The sequence below is a fragment of the Choristoneura fumiferana genome, chromosome 8, assembly GCF_025370935.1.
Source record: "Choristoneura fumiferana chromosome 8, NRCan_CFum_1, whole genome shotgun sequence".
Lineage (NCBI taxonomy): Eukaryota > Metazoa > Arthropoda > Insecta > Lepidoptera > Tortricidae > Choristoneura > Choristoneura fumiferana.
Genome location: NC_133479.1, coordinates 16,519,547 through 16,536,459, shown reverse-complemented (window position 1 = coordinate 16,536,459; position 16,913 = coordinate 16,519,547). Strand labels below are relative to the sequence as shown.

The 16,913-nt window shown below is 38.7% G+C and overlaps 1 protein-coding gene across 1 annotated transcript; it reads right to left on the bottom strand.

Annotated features, from left to right (window-relative positions):
• Positions 1-3,787: 3,787 nt before the first annotated feature.
• LOC141430055 (uncharacterized) lies at positions 3,788-11,604 on the bottom strand. The gene is made up of 2 exons (XM_074090601.1): positions 11,240-11,604; positions 3,788-4,491 (listed from the first exon to the last, which is right to left on the bottom strand). The coding sequence occupies exons 1-2, from the start codon at positions 11,417-11,419 to the stop codon at positions 3,913-3,915; spliced, it is 759 nt and encodes a 252-aa protein (XP_073946702.1). The 5' UTR covers positions 11,420-11,604; the 3' UTR covers positions 3,788-3,912.
• Positions 11,605-16,913: the final 5,309 nt, after the last annotated feature.

Here is a 16,913-nt window from a genome sequence, read left to right as displayed (position 1 = left end):
GGCTTTGAAGATGCTCAGGGCTAAACTTTTATGTAAAGGAAAAGGCAGCAAAGTAACGCCTGACTCAATAAATTAATCTTTGAACTTACCAAGTTACATCAATTTCCGAGACGTCAAGAAACGTCTCATTACTCACGAGTGAACGTTAAAAACGTGGAAATGATTTCACGCACTGATTATTGCATCGTGCTGTCGTGAATTGACGTGAAAGTCGTCATTTTATTCGCCCCATTACTTAAGGCAGAAATTATGCTGGAGCTCATGAATATGAATGGGGAACGAACGCTGTTTTGGGTTACGTAGTCAAAGTGGTGAAAACGGAACTGTTATAGTTTTGTCGTGTAGCTGGGTCAAAATTCTTTTCATTGTCTTGCTTTTGTCCCCTAAAAAATGGCACGGAGTTTTTTTTTATGGAACCTAGTGGCATTTTTAATTTTTCTCTAGTTAAATATTAGTTAACCCGAAAAAAACAAACATTGGCTCCACATTCTTTTTTATTTCTTAGAAGACATAAATAATATCGTGACAGAGTGGTCAGAAACAATGCAACGAAAATAATTTTGACCCAGCTATGTCTGAATTGGCTGACTATATTTTAAAGTCCTAAGGAAGAGCGTCGGAAGTTGTGTATAATGCGTTCGAGTTGGGAAACTACGAAAGTGCAATGTAGGATGATTGTTTTTCTGCGGGACAGCTAGAAGGCACTAGGAGTAGCTACAGGTCTTTGATTCAGGGATCCTTTTGCCAAATATAAGGGCCTACAATAGCTGATACAGTTCGCAAAGAGCGGGTGGACGCCTATTGAAAAATAATATGAAAGCCGTGGTGGCCTAGTGGTTTGACCTATCGCCTCTCAAGCAGAGGGTCGTGGGTTCGAAACCCGGCTCGCACCTCTGAGTTTTTCGAAATTCATGTGCGGAATTACATTTGAAATTTATCACGAGCTTTGCGGTGAAGGAAAACATCGTGAGGAAACCTGTATAAGCCTGCGAAGCGATTCAATGTGCGTGCGAAGTTCCCAATCCGCACTGGGCCCGCGTGGGAACTATGGCCCAAGCCCTCTTGTTCTGAGAGGAGGCCTGTGCCCAGCAGTGGGACGTATATGGGCTGGGATGAAGGATGAACAGCGCTAACTGCACGCGCGCGTGCGGCGGATTTTACCTGAGGGCCTACTCCGAAGTTCGAAAATCGAAGTTCGCATCGTACCGTCCCTCTCGCTCTCGTATTAAAAAGTATAAGTGTCAGAGGGACCGAACTACACGAACTTCGATTTTCTAATTTGGTAGTAGCCGTGCTGTACCCGCATGCTCCGCTTCGTAGGCCCGCGCTGGCTAGCGTAGGCCCTAAGAGCGTTTTCACATTATCCGATCCGATATCGGATTGGATAATGTGAAAACGCTCTAAAACTTTGAAGTGAACATTTTTGTTACTGTGTAGTAAATGTGTTTTTTTTATACATTGTGTAACGAATTTAAAAGAAAAATTATCTCAGCTGTGTAGACTTTACACGTTAACGAGTAAGTAGTGGTCGACTCAAATAACTAATTTATTATAGAATATTTGTCGCATTTTAATACAGAACCCTGCTCTGCGCATGGCCCGACACGCACTTCGCTGGTTTTATTTCACCCTAGTTTAAACTGCATGACCTTTTGCGTTTCTAGTGGGCGTGCATAAGTGTTTGACTTTAGAAGAATGCTTGAAGTTTATACCTATAACAACATAAGACATTATAGCCTTTATTTTGACGACCAGATGGCCAAATGGTTAAACAACCTGAGGCAACGAAGCTTGAGGTCCCGGGTTCGACCCCCGGTCTAGGCCGATATTTTTATGAATATACGTATATTTTCTCTCGGGTCTTGGATGTTTAATATGTATTTACGAGTAAGTGGTTATGTAGCATAAGATCTAAAATCAAATGTCATAAGTTCGTTTTTCATACGATCAAAATATATACGGTCAAATTGCATAACGTACGATAATAATAACTTCATTTATCATAAATTCAAAAATTCTACGGTCTAAATTGATAACGTTTGTAATCTATACTGCTCACTATGCATAACGTTCAAAATACATGAAGTCAAATTACATTATTATTTATTCGTATTTTTCATGAAGCGTTTTATAATGTTCGCGTTTATTTTTATCAGTTGCATATAATAATATTTCCAGCAGCATTAGGCAACCCACGCCTGATGTCGACGGAGCCCCGCTTCGCGGGGCTCCTATTTCTGGGCGGTCTGCCTTTCGGGCATCTGAAGATATCTAACGAACCTAACCTACCTATTAATATGTAATAATGTGGACACTAAGGGGTAACGATTTGTTAGAATAATGATTTCGAGTAAATACCTATATAACAAATATTATTTATTTAGGCTTTCGACATTCCAGACGTATGTGTATCAAGTTTATGACAAATAATATTATTCATTTTGTACTTCGATATTATATTCATTCGACCAGTCGTGTCGTGTTGTATGTATTTCGAACGTGATTCATTTAGGCTTTCGACATTCTAGACGTATGCGTATCAAGCTTATGACATTTGATTTTAGATGTTATGCTACGTAACCATTTAGGTACTTATGTATTTATCTACATAAGTATGTTTATCCGTTGGATAGTATCCTAGTACAAGCTTTGCTTAGTTTGGGACTAGGTAATTGTTACCAAGTTTCCCATGATATTTATTTATTACTACTATTCATTTATTTTGCACATATACTAAAGTTAAAAATAATATACAAGTTGAAGTGGCAAGGGCAGGCGGACAGGCCACATCATGCGACAAACATATAAACGTTAGGGATGAAAGTTCTCGAGTGGCGTCCACGAAGCGTTGGCATGCCTCCCACTAGATGACTAGATGGACTGACGACATCGTGAGTGTTGCGGCCAACCGGTGGATGCAAGTGGCGAGTTGTTCATTGTAGTGTTCTAAGGTGGAGGCCTTTGTTCAGCAGTGGACGTCTTCCGACTGATGATGATGATGATGACTTCAGTTCGGGTTGCCAAACGCCTTGTTTTCCCAAAACATGTCCTGTTTTTTGGAGTGTCCTGGATAGTTTTAAGAAGCCTCCTGGGTTCTTAAGCGCCCCTATAAGGTCATGGTCGTGCGACATTTTTTTTTCTACATACGTATTAATTGAAACATTGCTCTTAGGTTACAGCGCCCTATTTTCAAAACGAATTGTCCTGGGTCCGCCAACATCAAATCCATTTTTTTTGAAATTGTAATCGGAACCCCTAGCTTGAATAGTACTTTCTAACTTATCGCTCAGTTCTTTTGTAAATGATTAGCTTAATAATCCCGCTGCTTCAATAACCCGTGACAATTTTGGAAGTTCGCCTACTTGATAATCCTCAAAGATATTGTCTACCATAAATTAAGTCTCTGTCTACACAGCACATTCTCTTCATAGTGCAAAACATTCAGTGATATGATATTATAAACCTAATTTCTAATTCTTGAGGTGCCCACACTAGTTCTGCTGACAAAAATAGATAGTTTACCGAATAAAGTATTGAAACTTACTTACACAAAGGAATTGCACATGGATAAAATAAAAATATATTCCGGTTATCGAATCCGAATGTAATAAACGATATGAAATCGTCCAATGAACCATGAAAATCCCTACACCGACATTCGTTGACATGTCTTTGTGATATCACAAAGATTTATTTTATTAAATTTTTTTTCGGAATTTCGGGAACAATAACGTTCCTTTCAAAGAATTAAACCATAATATTCTCAAAATTCATTAAAACGTACAAGTAAATCTTTTAGAAAATCTTATTGTATTTATTGAAACAATGATAGTAAAGAGCTGGAAATGTTTACAAAAAACTGTTCACAAATGTTTAAGTACAACGAAACTGTTCTATGGAAATTTTGTTATTCTAATCAGGAGGAAGCAATCCAGCCAGTATCATCTTTTGTCTCTTGGCCTCTTCCTTTGCTTTTCGTTCAGCCTCCTTCCTCTCCTGTTCCTCTCTTTCCTCTTGAGCCTTAGCCATCGCCATCGCAGCCAGCGTCTTCTGATCCAACTTGAAGAAGTTGATCGGCTCTTTCACCATCCTTTCATCTTTAGCGTTCATGTTTTCTATAAACTTCACGTAGTTGAAGGTCCCGTCTTCGACGTTGTAAGTTTTGTCTTTTATAGCGAGTCTTACCCAATCCACGAACTCGGCTTCTTGAAGCGTCTCCCCCCAATTGAAGAGCTGTTCTTTAAGAAATTCCAAGTCGCATATCCCTGTCTCTTCATCATCATGGGCTAAGTCGCCCATGGCTTTAGTGACTGCTACTTCGAAGTCATCTCCCCAGCCTAATTTTGCTTCTATCATGAACAACCACTCGTGGTATTCGACGGTATCGACCAAATCGTCTTCTAAAAACATCACGAACAACTGCTGCACCTCTTCACCTTTCGGGTTGAATCCCAGTTTTCTCAGCATTATTGGAATGACTGAGAGAGGCAACTGAGGATAAAATAAATTGGTTTAGTTTTTCAGTACGCTAATATTAGCATTACCTGTAACCATGTATAAATAAATAAATAAATAAATAAATAAATAAATCTTTATTCAAAATACTTTCTTACAAAGTAATACAATTTATCTAGTAGACTTAAAAGGAAAAAGTAACACATGATGCCTGAACTAGGATAATCCTGTGTTTCAGGCAAGAAAAATTAAAATTACATTAATGTCTAAAAAATTAACACTTGCATAAAATTAAACAAATCTTGATTTTAATACCTAAGGTGAATTATAAAATGTAACATTATGGTATTTGTCATTATATGTACCTACCTATCTACAAAAGAAAATAAAAATGTTTTTATTTAAGAACAGTCAACAATTTCTCTGTATCTTCGTAAGATAACTTTTGGAGTTCTTCTTGGAGGGTTTTCTTAGCACGTGAGTAACTAAGTGAAAATATGTCCCATTTGGCGTTTAATCTGTTGTAGAGAAAAGGCTCTAGGAAAACGTAAAATCTAGAAGAGAAGGCATGTTTTTTCTTCCCCATATTGTATGTTTGAACGTAGCTGAAATTTAAACTAAATTTTCAGCTAGTTATTATAAAATTGACACGAAACTTGGCATTTGTGCATAGTTCTGATGACAATAGAATAATATGGTACCATTACCATCGAGCTGATCTGATTATGGAGCCAGAAGCTAGGCACTGGAAGTCTTAGACAAAGCACTACCCGTGTTTGGGCTTGTTATCTAGAATAGGGAGTTTTGAAAATAATCTGTGACGTTCACTTTTTTTTAAGTGCAAAATAAATAAGTGATGGCATGTTGACACCTTGACACATTAGTTTCGGATATAAGAAGAGGTGGTAATACATTATTAAGTAGGTAGTTACGTCCTTTCGTGAATCTAATTTAATTTATTTATGGTCGGACAAAGTTACAAACACACAGCTAATTATGTATTCATCATCATCATCATTCCAGCCATCATTCCAGAAAACATTCCCACAGCTGGGCATAGGCCTCCTTTCAGCATGAGCGGACTTGGGTCACATATTGGGTCATAGTTCCCACGCGGGCCTAGTGCGAATTGTGAACTTCACACACACGTACGGCATACACCACTGATTTACTTCGCAGTTTGGTGCAGGTTTCCCCACGATGTTTTCCTGCACCGTGCAGCTCGTGATAAACGTCAAATGTAATTTCACATATATGGATTTCGAAAAACTCAGAGATGCGAGTGGGTTTGAACCCACGATCCTCTGCTTAAGAGAACAAAAGTCAAGCCACTAGGCCACCACGGCTTTTGCATTGCATCCTCTTTAAAATGCATAGCGAGTCGTGTTTCGAAGGTATTTCCGTCGGCTCAGACCCTATACTTCGTGTCTTGCCGTCCCGCTGATTAGGTATATTATTTAATACGAGAGTGAGAGGGAAATTTCGTAATAGCCCCCCCTCGCTGAGACGTGTGAGTGTCATATCATTTATAATCCCCATAACACGCAAAGTACTTCTTCATCTACTTGAGGACACCGAGCGCTAAAATTAGGTTAAGTAATTATGCCGTACTAGTTATAATCTGGAGTGTGGTAATATATGCATTTTCTTGGCAAAGTACGAGTAACCGTAGCGTGGTTAAATTTCAAACGAGATTAGTAACTTTAGAATGATTTGGTTACGTTGAGAGTGGTTTGGTCTAATTACTTCGAGTAAGCTTGTAAAGGGTTTTAGCGTGTTTCTTGCGTGAAATTGCTACGATTTGTTTTGGAATAGGTAGATAATTGAGTGATGAATGGGAAAGTTATTTTTTTTTTCATCGTACCGAAACTAAAATATGCGAAAAAGCCGTAAGTAGCAGTAATTTTGATCTTTGCCTTTCAAGCTGAGACACAACCAGCGACATTTAGGGCGAACTGATGGTGATGAGCAAGATAGCCGCGTTAGTTCTGTTTTTTGCCACATTGTTATACTGTACAGTTTGCCAGTTAACCCAGGGGTTGATGTCATTTTGGAGAATGATGTTACCGATGTATTGTAATAGGAAAGAAAGAATAAAACTAGATTACTAGGGGCGGTTTCAGACTAGCATTTTTTCTGCGCGAATATACGGTCGTTTTTGGGATACCCAACCGCTTGGATTAAGAGCGTTTATACCTGCTGAGCTGGCAACGTTGCATTTTTAGGGTTCCGTAGTCAAAATGGCAAAAAGAGATATAGTTTCGCCATGTCTGTCTGTCTGTCTGTCTGTCCATCCGCGGCTTTGCTCAGGGACTATCAATGCTAGAAAGCTGTAATTTTGCAAGAATATATATGTGAGCTATGCCAACAAAATGGTAAATAAGAAATCAAAAAAAAAAAGTTTGTAGTACCTCCCATAGACGTAAAGTGGGGGTGATTTTTTTTCTCATCCAATCTTGTAGCGTGGGGTATCGATGGATAGGTCTTTTAAAACCACAAGGGTTTTTCGATTCAGTGATTTGTTTGCAAAATATTCAACTATAAAGTGCAAATTTTAACTAAAATCGAGCGTTCCCCCCCCTCTAAAATTTAAAACGGTGGGTGGAAAAATTTGAAAAAATTCAGGATGGTTGTAAGTATATCAAACTTACAAGGAAAACTATAACGGTTAAGGTGTCTGGAGAATTATTACTATTATTAGTAGTTTAAAAAAGAGTATGAATGTTGGAATATTTCGTACAAAATACGAAATCCTGGGTCAATTAGCTGACATGAGGGCCTTCATGGGGCCTTGTCGGCTGATAGAGACCTCAGGAGACCCCAGAGCTAGCGCTTACCTCTCCCAGCGAATTTCTCTGACTGTACAGAGAGGTAATGCCGCCAGTGTGTTGGGTTGGGGGGTCTATGCCGCAGGAGGGCCTCTTAGATGGTGTTTTCTTTTTATAGTACTTTTATAGTTCCTATCATATTGTTGTATCTCCTGTTGTGAATAAATAATATTTTGGTTACGAACCCTTAGAAAAATATTACTTTATTTTTTCGTAATGGCTACGGAACCCTATTTCGGGCGTGTCCGACACGCTCTTGGCCGGTTTTTGTTGGTTTTTCTCGATTATCCCATAAAAATTGAATGAAAATTAAAAATGTGGTCTGACATAACTTTTCTAAATATATAAGTTAATGTGTACTCAATAATTATTCGTGATAGAGTTTTATATATTCTTTAAAAACGAATTAATGTTTATTAACGGTTTTTAAAGAAAATAAAAGTCTATAACGAATAATTATTGGAGTAGACACATCAACTTATGTATTAAGAAGAGTTCTATCAGACCACATTTTTAATTTTCATTTAATTTTTATGGAATAATCGAGAAAAACTAACAAAAATGCAACGTTGCCAGCTCAGCAGGTACTTACCTATAAACGCTGCACTCTTAACACGTTCGCGCGTACGCCCAAAATTTTCGGTCAATGCGATATCGCACAACTTTTTCCATACAATGAGACGTCACGTCATTACAAGTTGAGCTTTGACTGTATACAGAAATAATTAGCGTTACGGCGCATGCGGAATTAATCGTCACCGTTTATAGACGTTCTACCGTACAACTGATATTGTAATTATACATATTCTTAACAACGTCATATCACGACAATATTATCGAATCGTCAAATGACGTTGTGTCATATAGTGACGTAACATAATACTACAATAACGTAGCAACGTCATATTACGGCAACATGATCGAAACGTCAATTGACGTAGTGTCACAATGCGATGTAACGTTATACTAAAAGAATAAAGCAACGTCATATTACGGCAACAAGATCGAACCGTTAAATGACGTTGTGTCACAAAATCATGCTACATTATAAAATAAGAATATATCAACGTCACATTACGGCAGCCATATCATACTGGCAAATGGCTTTTTCTTGTTTTAAATGGATAAAAAACTGCAAGCACGTAATAAATGCTTCTATGCATGTCTTCGAGGAAGTTCAATCATCTCGAGAAACATTACATGACCCTATATATTGATGACGGGTAGTTTGGATCAGATGCAGACTACATCCCAGGACGAGACGACGGTTCCATCCAGCGCAAGCAGCGTTAGTAACGTCTCCGTAGGTGCACCAATCACAGCAATGTCTTTCCAGCAAGTCGGCCACAAACCAAAGCAGCGAAGTCTCTGACTCGGCTAGTGTTATAGATAAGACTGTATATGCATCTTCCAGTTCGGACAGTATTTTTGACAATCGTTTGGCACTGAAGCCTAACAAGTATCAAAATAAACAATAGCCCAAGAAGCCAAGGCCAAGACATGACGTACTCGGGAAGTGTGATGATGATACACTAACTATATCGGTAGCATCTGCGATTTTAGATAGTCTTAGAATTGACTTTACCTCAGAGATTATCTCACTACCACAAGACCCGGCTGAACTGCAACCAGACATAAGTAGATTTGGAAAAAGCTCTTACACAATAACTTTGCTACCTGAACAGGAATCAAACTGAAAATACCCTAACAGCGTCATTTTTACTCCTTGAACAAGAACCAAGCTCGGAAATTATTGATGATAGTGAGGTTTCACATCCAACACCGCCATATCCTGGAAATAAAGAAGGTAACCAGCTCTCTAATTTTTATCATCGGGAGATCATCGTAGACATCTTCTTTTACTAGATACTGCAGCATCATGCTCTCAGCAACCGGTAATGAATGGTAACGAACTGATACTACGAGATGTATGTTGTAGTTGTAGCTTAGCCAATTTATCTTGTATTTCATTAATGAAATATAAAGATAAATTGAGCTCGGTCCTTCCCCGGTGCTTGTGCCTGTGGAGATCCTTGATCTGTTTCCATCATTTCAGGGTACGGTGTTGATACTGGAGAACTGTCGTTAACGGTTGCTAAGAGCATGATGCTGCAGTATCTAGTAAAAGAAGATGGCTAGGATGATCTCCCGATGATAAAAATAGAGAGCTGGTTAACTTTTTTACTTCCAGAATATGGTGGGTGGTGTTTGATGTGAAACTTCACTACCAATCAATAATTTCAGAACTTGGTTCCTATTCAGGGAGTAAAAATGAAGCTGTCAGGGTATTTTTAGAGTTTGATTCCTGTTCAGGTAGCAAAGTTATTCTGTAAGAGTTTTTTCTAAATCTATGTCTGGTTGCAGTTCAGCCGGGTCTTGTGGTAGTGAGATAGACTCTAAAGTAAAGTAATTTCCTAAGACTCTATTATAATATTAGATGATACCGATATGTTAGTTCATCCTCATACTTACCGAGTACTTCATGCCTTGGTTTCTTGGGTTGTTGTTTATTTTGATATTTAGTTCGGCTTCAGCGCCAAAACTGTCAAAAATACTGTCTGAACTGGAGGATGCGTCTCATCTATAACATTCTAGCCGAGTCAGAGTCTTTGCTGCTTTGGTAGTTTGTGGCTGACTTGCTGGAAAGACGTTGCTGTTATTGGTGCACCTACAGAAATATTACCAATGCTGCTCGCGCTGGAACCTTCGTCTCCTCCTGGGTTACAACCCATGTCTGCATCTAAGCTAAAACTACCCGTCATCACTTTAAGGGTCAGGTGATGTTTCTCGAGATGATTGAACTTCCTCGAAGACTTGCACAGAAGCATTTTACATGCTCGTAGTTTTTTATTAATCTAAAAGAAGAAAAAGCTCTCAAATCAATTGAGGATAATAATATCTAGCAGTATTATTCATAATACTATCACAGCAAGAACTACACACATATACTTTACGAAATTACTCGTTTAGATGTGAGAAATAAGTCGGTAATTGAGTTAGAACCATAGCATCTAAATTCCCTAAAAACTCACTAAACACAATAAAAAAACCCATCCGAGTAAAAGTTTACATCACTAAGAATGTAAAATATAACAAAAATATACTATTATTCATACAAAAATATTGAAATAATACTAAAGCTGCGTGGACAAATTCGTTGCTGAATCAACCTGCCGCGACCAGCGCGAGCGCGTCCTCCGTCACGTGAACAGGATGACTGAATGTATAGGCGCGGGAACAAAATACAGCGTCCACCGACGTTGTGCGTCTGTGAGTAGTCACATTTAAGAGCGTGTGCGTCGCCTCTTTTGGAGTCAAAAAATGTTATACTATGTGGCGCAAGATTTTTGGTAATTTAATATGATACGGCGCAAGGATGGAACTACTGCAATTTATTATGAACACCGAACGTCCGACCACGTAGTTCCTTTAACGTTTTTATAAAGTCTGACGTGATTAGACTATGTGTCACAACGCATAGTACCCTATTTGTCGGATATTGACGGTGGTCACGCGAACGTGTTAAGCTAACGCGCGTGTCGTGTACGCGCGTATTCCTGTACCCTTAGTGTAAGTTTTCGGTTACAAAATACGTCTCGATCGCGTTCGCGTTAAAATCTCAATTTGTATGGAAACACGAACATCGCAAACGTTCCGCTAGAGGCGCTGTTCGTGTTTGTATACAAATCGAGATTATAACGCGAACGCGATCGATGCGTATTTTGTAACCGAAAACTTACACTAAGGGCACTGCGTGTTCAACACTCGAAGAAAACAAAACCGCACCAATAGGTACCTACGCGCGTCTAAAAACGAGCTTATACTCGTACGCGCAAATAAAACGCTATCTGTAACTGCTCTAGTTCTATGCGTAAACGTCGGCATTTACCAGTGGAAACCATAATCTGATTCAATAAAGCGCCTAAACTTAAAACTGTTGCCTGTTCTATAGGTACCTTTTCAGTGCCCTCCTCATCATGAGCTCTGAATATCTCCTTGTATCGCGCCAAGTCCTCAGTGGTGAAGCAGGCTGGTGGTGGTGGGATCTTCTTGGGTTTCGGTGGAGGGCCACTGGTTGCTGCTTTCGCTGCGGCTGCTTTTCCGCCTTTTGCATCCTTGCCTTTTTTTGGTGGCATTTTTCCTACAGATAATCCTTCCTTTTAGACAATTTTGGTGGCTTCAAGAAGTTTTGGGGTAAATTAACATGCCCGGCAAGTTACCGACTTTAATTTTGCGTGTAGTTACCAGCTCTATTTACTTGGAAAACAAAAATTGTATGTGCATTTGTACCATGTTGGAATTGTGGTGAAATGAGAGTTGATTGTTATTGTGGCAGTTTGAAAGATGTCAAAAAATGTCTTGAGACATCTATTCTCTTTGGTTTTATATAGTTATTTCTCAGAGTTGCTTAAATACCTACACCTCATTTATATCGTATAAAACCGGCCAAGAGCGTGTCGTACACGCCCAGGATAGGATTCTGTAGCCATTACGAAAAAAAAAAACAAACTGTTTGAAAAAATATGAAAAAATCCAAATGGTAGTAAATATATCAAATTTACAAGGAAAATTACAGCGGCTAAGATTGCTTAAGAATTATTTACTAATAAGTTTCCTTGTAAATTTGATATATTTACTACCATTCGAATTTTTTTTTAATTTTTTCACCCTACAGTTTAGTTTTTAGAGGGAGGGGGACGCTCAATTTCAATGAAAATTTGCACTTTAAAGTTGAATATTTATATTTCGCTACAGATCACTGAATAGAAAAATTGTCTTAGCACACCCCCAATGGTTTAAAAAGACCTATCCATCGATACCCCACAATATAGGTGTACCTACTACTGTCGGCACATTATATTTCTAAGTTATAATTAACTAATAATTTTATAACTTAATGTACTGAACCTATATACCTAATAGGTATGACGTCAAACTGTTGAAAAAGTACTTAACTAATAAAAATTCAATTGAAATAGTACATTGTGTCTTAAGGGCAGTAAATAAGGAATTACGAACGAGAGTTTATTAGAAGCCCAAATTTTAGCCTTTAATGAGTAGATGTTCGTAATTCTAGTACCGCCCGTGCGACATACAATGTTTTTCATCACATTTGCGAGTAAAATTGTATATTTGTAAAAGAAAAACTAAAAATATTTTTTTAAATTTGCTGATACCGCTGATTGCGCTCTTGGCAATGCCAGCTCTGCGCCGCCCTCCCCCTCTGCAGCATGCGCCCGACGTGCGCGTGCTCCTGCAACACGTAGCCTGCATGTTACGACACTGTTTACGAGCAAGTGTGATGAAAATAGAGTTTACATAATTATTTATTGTCAGGTCATAAAATCCTCGACCTTTTGTTCTTGTCATGAAACCCAAGGTCGGTAAATGTAATACCGCTGCGCGGGCTCCTGCTGTCCGACTTGCAGGAGGACCTCGCGCTCGCACGTCAGGCGCATGCTGCGGAGGAGGAGGGGCGGGAAACTGGCGCTGCCAAGATCGCAGCCAGCGGTATCGGCAATTTTTGAAAAAATATTAGTATTTTTTTACAAATATACAATATTACTCGCAAATGTGATGAAAAACATTGAGTGTCGCACGGGTAACGTGGTACTAGAATTACGAACATCGACTCATCAAAGACCTCAGTCTTCGACTTCGGGCTTCTAAAAGAAGCTCGTTAGTAATTCCTTATTTACCGCCCTTTAGACACAATGTACTAAAATGGCTGGACTGTGATGGACGCAACCTGTGTAATATGGTATTTATGGGACACGGACAATACAGACAACCGGTACCGATAAAGCCACAGGATAAAGTTTACCTATCTTGTTTATTTCGGTCTGCAAGGCAACCAGATCCAAAATGAGTAGGCGCTAAATGTACCCAAACGTAATTGTATTAGCATCCGAAATTCCCGCCAACATTAGTGGTATTATACATAACGTTTCGAAACCGGAACTCATCAGGCAACGGCCAATGAAACCGCGGCAAACAGCCGGCCCCACCAACTCGAGCGGAAAATAGTGTCCAGCCGTTTCCGAACGAAAACGATTCCACTAACAACCTTAATTAGACCCCTCAGAGTGCCACAGATAGTACTAAACGCGTGTCAAACTAAACTGGTATTGGCTTTCGAACTTTGCGGTGCAATAATTTGATCCCCCGTCGTATAACGCGCTCCATTTCGGGTCTAAAAACAGTGTTATTGCCCAGAAAGGTGGCGAAAATGTCAATAAACGAAACCCTAATTGCTCTTAGGTGACAAAAACGTAATGGTCTCGCGAACTCGATTTAACAACTCTTTTCCGTCGCAATAAAGCTAAATTGTTTGGCGCGGCGTCATCGGGAAATATTACATTTATAAAAATAAAACAGCGAGCGCTGTTCCACTTTAGAGCACAATAAAGTTAAAAGCAATTTTAATGAATCCATTTGGCATTAACCGTCTTTTATGTTGGTGGAACTGTCGTGCACGTGTAGTGTGGCCACATTGGCTCGCCATAATAAAGCAAGAAGCCTTTTACAGTGTCTATTTATAGCTGCTGTGCGGAAAGAGGAACAAAGGGTTTATCTGAAAAATTACTCTTTTGTTTCATATACAATTAAACTAGGTTTGTATAAGTCATCAAAGAGATTAGAACTGAAGCGTAGGTTTAGAAACAGTTATAATGTGACTAATGCTCTGCATATTTTACAGGATCATCAACAACAACAGCGTTACAACGGGAAGGGCTTCGATGCATAAGTCTTTAACCATGTTTCAGCTGCCAAGTTTCATCGCCGCACTAGGTACTCAGCGAATAATTAGTTACCATTAACACGTTCAATGTATGGTACTCTTCCATCTACCCCTCTGGTTTTCTACCTTGTATAATTTTTAATTTGGTATTTCAATATCGATTTTAGGTGCTCAATCAATAAAGATTGTTTGTATTGTATTGCAAACGCTCTAGACAGTATTTTTTTGCCTCGTACACCGCCGTTTAAAATTTAGAACGGAATGGTGACAACTTGGCAAGGAGATTTTCTAAATCTTTACGACATAGGTGCCTTTTAAAGGCGAATGTACTATTTCTGGCAACACACCGGCAGCCGCAATGCTGTAGATGTCCATGGGCGGTGGTGATCACTTGACTTCATGTGACTGGACTGGAGTGTAAAAATACCACATTCAAGATACATACACCATGTACCTATAACACTTCCCACGTCCCTTGTCACTTGACATTGTGAGATTTTACGTCATCCAATAAGCATTGCTATAGATCAGTGGTGGACTTTCTTGAAAGGGGGCCAAAGAGTGGCAGATATTTTAGAGGAGGGCCAGAATTAAACAAAAAATATTTTTAATTGAATTTTTTAATCACCTTACCTCTACTCTCTGCTACACGTTTAGTCTAGCTGACTCCTTTACCTTTACTTTTCTATTTTATATTAAGTACAGTGCGATCAAAATAATATTATTTATCGCGGGCCATGCAGGTACGCAGTGGCGTAGCTAGGCGTGGGCGGAGTGGGCCCTCGCCCACGGCCTCGCACTTAAAAGGGCCGAAAAACGAGGCCTCTTTGAATGCGATGCGACCATAGAAAAGGGGCCTCGCTGATACGACTTCGTCCACGTCTACATTAGTCCACGCTACGCCACTGACTGTACGTATCAAAAGGAACAGGATAATAAACGGGATAGTTTAGTGTAAATTAACTAAAAGAATTTCCTTGCTCACCCGCGACCTTACGATCGCTAACCCTTAAATTGGCAAGAGTAAAAAAATACAAAAACAAGTGATACAGTATCATACCTTTATTTAATACCGTCTTAAGGTCTGCAGAAAAATGAAAAAAAAAATCTAGCATTAATGGTTTTTCAGAAAATCTATGTACATCACCATGCACATTGCCAATTCAATAAGAACAAAGTAACATTATTTTGTGTACACGCTGGTTACCGCTGCTAATCAGGCAGTAAACTTTTATATAAAAAAAAACCTAAATTATTTTAAAAAAACATCATTTATACTTGGTTTTGGTATATTTGGTATAGGTATTTTAACTAAATGTAAACAAAACACCGTCAATTGGTGTCTTTAATATTGAAATTTCCCCATTAAACTATCTAAACATACTATCTGTATTGAAATACACTAGTCTAGTTAGTATTACAATGATAGACAAGTAAAATGTTTAAACCCTTGAATGTGACAAATCTAGCAACTGAAGTTTGTTAACATTTAGTTAAATACTCGTACCTATCCAAATCAAATATAGTGTGGACCTGTCGAAAGCAATTTCGTGTTTTCGTTTTTCCAACAGCGGTAAAAAAGGGGCATATATGAGTTGCTCTGAAGATGAGCTCTGGTTGAGTTCGAAACGCGCTCAAGTGTAGATGGCGTGGCTATGGATTGCATAGAGTTTAATGTGGGCAAAGCATCATAATAATTAACTGTGGATGGCCAGGGCAGAACTTTTTCTCTAATGGGTGAAAGAAGCATCGTGCATGCTTTCAGAATTCAATCGGTTTTGGATATACATATATATTTATCAACCTCATACTCATCCAATAAGCAGTGTAGCAAATTTAAACGTTCCAAAGAAGAGTTTAGAGAAGGTGCATCAGAGCTATCATCAGAATCGAATTGTGGCGGTGCGTGCGGTTTAATTTCCTCGTCCGGATTAGAGCCACAATCATAACATGCATTTTCTACGAGAATTAAAGCTAAAATCTTATGCGGTCGACTTTATGTTAAGCACTGCAGACAAAGAAAGAAAAGCATACTGTTTAAAAAGATTTAAAATAAACAAGGGGACGTAAAATCGTTAATTTGAAATCAAAAAAATGTACAGGGAACTTGGTAATGTACACCGTGGTTACCGAAGTTAATTCACCTTGTAGTTGGCAACGTACATGGTGGTTACCGTAGTTGAATGTAAGTACTTCTTCACAAACTTGGCGACGGTAACCGTGGTGTACGTTCTAATTTAACAGTGATTATCGTTGTTATCATGCTGAATGTACACAAAAGAACCAATTGTTCGTATACTTTAGCATTTTCTCATAAAACACAAAACATAATAAGCATAACTTGCATAGAAAAAAGTTGAAATTTTTTAATAAACCTTTCCCTAGGTACTAAAATGCGACGCCGCGTTGAACTTATTTTTGACACTGACGTTAATTTGAAATTATTGCCAAGTCACATATTTTTTCAACCATTCATCATAAAATTATTTAGTAGTTTTTAGCCATAAAAGTTTCGAAAAATATATATATTGATGATAGGATTTTTTATTAACTAACGTACACGGTGATGCACAGTGCCAATTTAAGGGCTAAGCTTATGCAAAATATGTGCAAAATAATTCTTCAATAAGTGCTATACAATGACGTACTTGGCGTTCTATGATCACGAAGATAAGGATGACATTTCCTTGGATGTTTGAGGACATTACTTTTCTACGCGAAAACTGTCATTTAATAATGAATGATCGTGAGTCGTTTGAAACCCTTAGAGCTGCTCCGCAAGGCTACTACGAAACTCTAAACTAGGAGTTCGTGTCGTGCGGTCCCTCTGACACGCATACTATTTAATACGAGAGCGAGAGGGACCGCACGACACGAACCTCGAGTTT